General features: G+C 40.2%; 1 protein-coding gene across 1 annotated transcript; it reads left to right on the forward strand.

Moving 5' to 3' along the window:
- The first annotated feature begins 534 nt into the window (after nucleotides 1–534).
- Nucleotides 535–2,398, forward strand: LOC135199804 (uncharacterized). The gene is made up of 2 exons (XM_064227946.1): nucleotides 535–979; nucleotides 1,561–2,398. The coding sequence occupies exons 1-2, from the start codon at nucleotides 752–754 to the stop codon at nucleotides 2,260–2,262; spliced, it is 930 nt and encodes a 309-aa protein (XP_064084016.1). The 5' UTR covers nucleotides 535–751; the 3' UTR covers nucleotides 2,263–2,398.
- Nucleotides 2,399–2,982: the final 584 nt, after the last annotated feature.

The following is a 2,982-nucleotide window of genomic DNA, read 5'->3' on the forward strand; positions in this document are numbered from 1 at the left end:
GAAGAAAACTGTTAGTCGGCAGTGCAGTTACATCAATATATAAGTATATATTATATATATATATATATATAATATATTATATATATATATAGATATATAACACATAGTGTGTGTGTGTGTGTGTGGTGTGTTGTGTGTGTCCACTCTTGTTGTGTGGTTGTGTGTGGTGCATTTATTTTGAATGGTTTTGCGTATAAAATTTACTAATCATAGCATTTATTAAAGCCAATAATTCTTTCTGCTTTGCAACAAAGCCCTTGCAACCGAACTGCACTCCACTATACACCTGCAACAGCGGGTTGCGTCAGCCGCTGTCGTATTCGTTGCGTTGGAAATGTCGTTTCCTGAAGTTAAAAAAACTGACGTTCCTGAGACAAAAGACGACACTGCCTCTCTTTCATGTTCCACCCGTGAATGAAAGAAGACGACAATCATTCTCAATGAAAACCGGTGATGTTCCAGTTATGAAAAGCATTGTAATAGCACCAGTATATAAAGCCCCACACACAAGCATCGCATCAGTTCTACAGAAGGCAAAAACGCTCTGCTAAGCTTACTTAGTTAGTTATTCCTTCTCGACTTCACCTGCCACACACTATCGAAAGCACACCCTATGACCACTGCTTGCACCAGCAGTTTTCCTGACGCAGCAATTTCTTAAACCAACATAAAACACAAATCTCGCAATAAAGACGAGAAATTACAAAAAGTCCTCAAAAGACAGCGAGAATCCCTCGCTTTAGGTAACATCATGTCACAGGACGGATACCACTACTGGAACGCCACCCCGGCTGCCACCCATCCCGCCCACCAGCAGAATGAAGGGCGCTCCAGACTCCTCAGCTCCGTCTTGCCAGAGGTCTCTTCCGACACAGCTGCTGCCTTCGGCGACCACGAGGCCTCCGACGCTTTCCATCTCAATGTCGCTGCTCATGACGCTTTCCTACTCACTCGCCACCCGGACGATGGCGATTTCCTGGTAAGTGTGCGACGCCCACCAACACTCTCTCCACATCCTCTACCCATCTACACACACACACATACAACCCAGGACAGAATTTGCGAACAATAACATATAGCGGACTAAAATTGACTCAGAATTTAGCGAGCATTGCAGGGGTAAAATATTGGGGAACTCAAACTTATGTTCTATGCATGTGGACATGAGCGATGGAATTCTCTTCCTGCTTTTGTTTTCCCTACTCCCTGTTTGCCTGGCTTAAAAGCAGAAAGATCACAGGTCTTTCTTATCTGAAGAGAGAGCGAGTCCATGAGATGGTCCTTTATCTTGTCTTCTTCAGGTTTACTCCACAAAAGGGCATTTGGCTGCCCACCTCATGGGCAACAATGAATTGTTGCATCTCAGTGGGATGTGCTTATAGAAACTAAATATGAACCTGCATCACAAACTACTAGCTACAAAATTTAAAAAACACAATAAAAAAGGATTTAAATAAATTGAAAAATAACAACTCTTTTACAACCTCCCTTCTGAAAATTCAATTCCGTTTATTACAAGCTGTTTTTACTAATGAAAAATGTTATGCCTTTATCTTGCAGAGATCTGGTGTGGGCAGTCCTAATGAAGTACAGCCTCCCCTCACTGAACTTAAAAGGCTGAGTTTGGATGACATCCAAGACCCACTCCAATTACAGGGTGAACCACTCGACCTGAATCTTTACCTCCATGACTATCAAGAGCCACCATTAATGGATGGAGCATTAGGCTTTACACCAGATCCATACACAAGTCAAATGGCTCATCATGCAAAGACTTTTTCTGAAAACATTGATGATGCTGCCGGCAGAGATCCCTATCATTCACCTCAATGGGACCAACCAATGGCAGGACCATCTTCATCATTCCACCCAATTCCACCAATGTTGCCTAACCTATATCCAATGACTCAGTCTCCTAGTTACCCACGAGATCCTGCACTCTACAGTCACCAACACCCACACCCACACCCGGCCTCTGAGTCCCAAGACATCCCAACCTGCAATAGGAGCTCGAGAAAAGGCTACAGGCATCGCCATGAGAGGGTTTACGGACTTCCTGAGGAAGAACAGAAGAAAAGGAGCCAAATCCTCAACAATGAAGCCTCTCAGTTGTACCGTCAAAGAAAAACTACGAAGGTCCAAGACATCGAGACTCAGATGAAACAGGAAGAAGAAAGAAATCTGAAACTGAGGATGATTTACAAACAACTTCAGACACAGAAGCAAAGACTTTCTCTGGACCAACTGCCAAACCCAAATTAAGGATCATTTCCTCAATCACACGATAAGGTTAAACGCTACCCTGACAACTCCTTCCATAATTGTAAAAAAACTCTATTTAATTAATTTATTTACTTATTTATTTGTTATATTTATAGAAATATTCTGTTTACCAGTTCCTACAGTCTAATTTTCTACTGTCACAATTATACCAAAATATCTGAAACAGTAAGAAGTATACCTTTCATTTCCCTAATAGACAGGATACATATAAAATGCCCTTCATAAAATAATAAAAATAATATCAATAATACACAGGTAGAAAGAAGACCCTATTTTAAATATGTAGTATTGAATGTGATTCTTGTATTAGGTGGATTCAATATAATTTTTCAGTTACTATAATAATAATAATAATAATAATAATAATAATAATAATAATAATAATAATAATAATAATACCTAAAGGCAAAGTAACGAGAACTGAAGGGATAAAGCTACCAGATGGGAGCAACATCAAACACATAGATGAGACAGGATACAAATACCTGGGAATAATGGAAGGAGGAGATATAAAACACCAAGAGATGAAAAGGACACCGATCAGGAAAGAATATATGCAGAGACTCAAGGCGATACTCAAGTCAAAACTCACGCCGGAAATATGATAAAAGCCATAAACACATGGGGCAGTGCCAGTAATCAGATACAGCGCAGAATAGTGTTGATTGATTGATTGATTGATACTATATTAATCTAGCA

Source organism: Macrobrachium nipponense, chromosome 26 (assembly GCF_015104395.2).
Source record: "Macrobrachium nipponense isolate FS-2020 chromosome 26, ASM1510439v2, whole genome shotgun sequence".
Lineage (NCBI taxonomy): Eukaryota > Metazoa > Arthropoda > Malacostraca > Decapoda > Palaemonidae > Macrobrachium > Macrobrachium nipponense.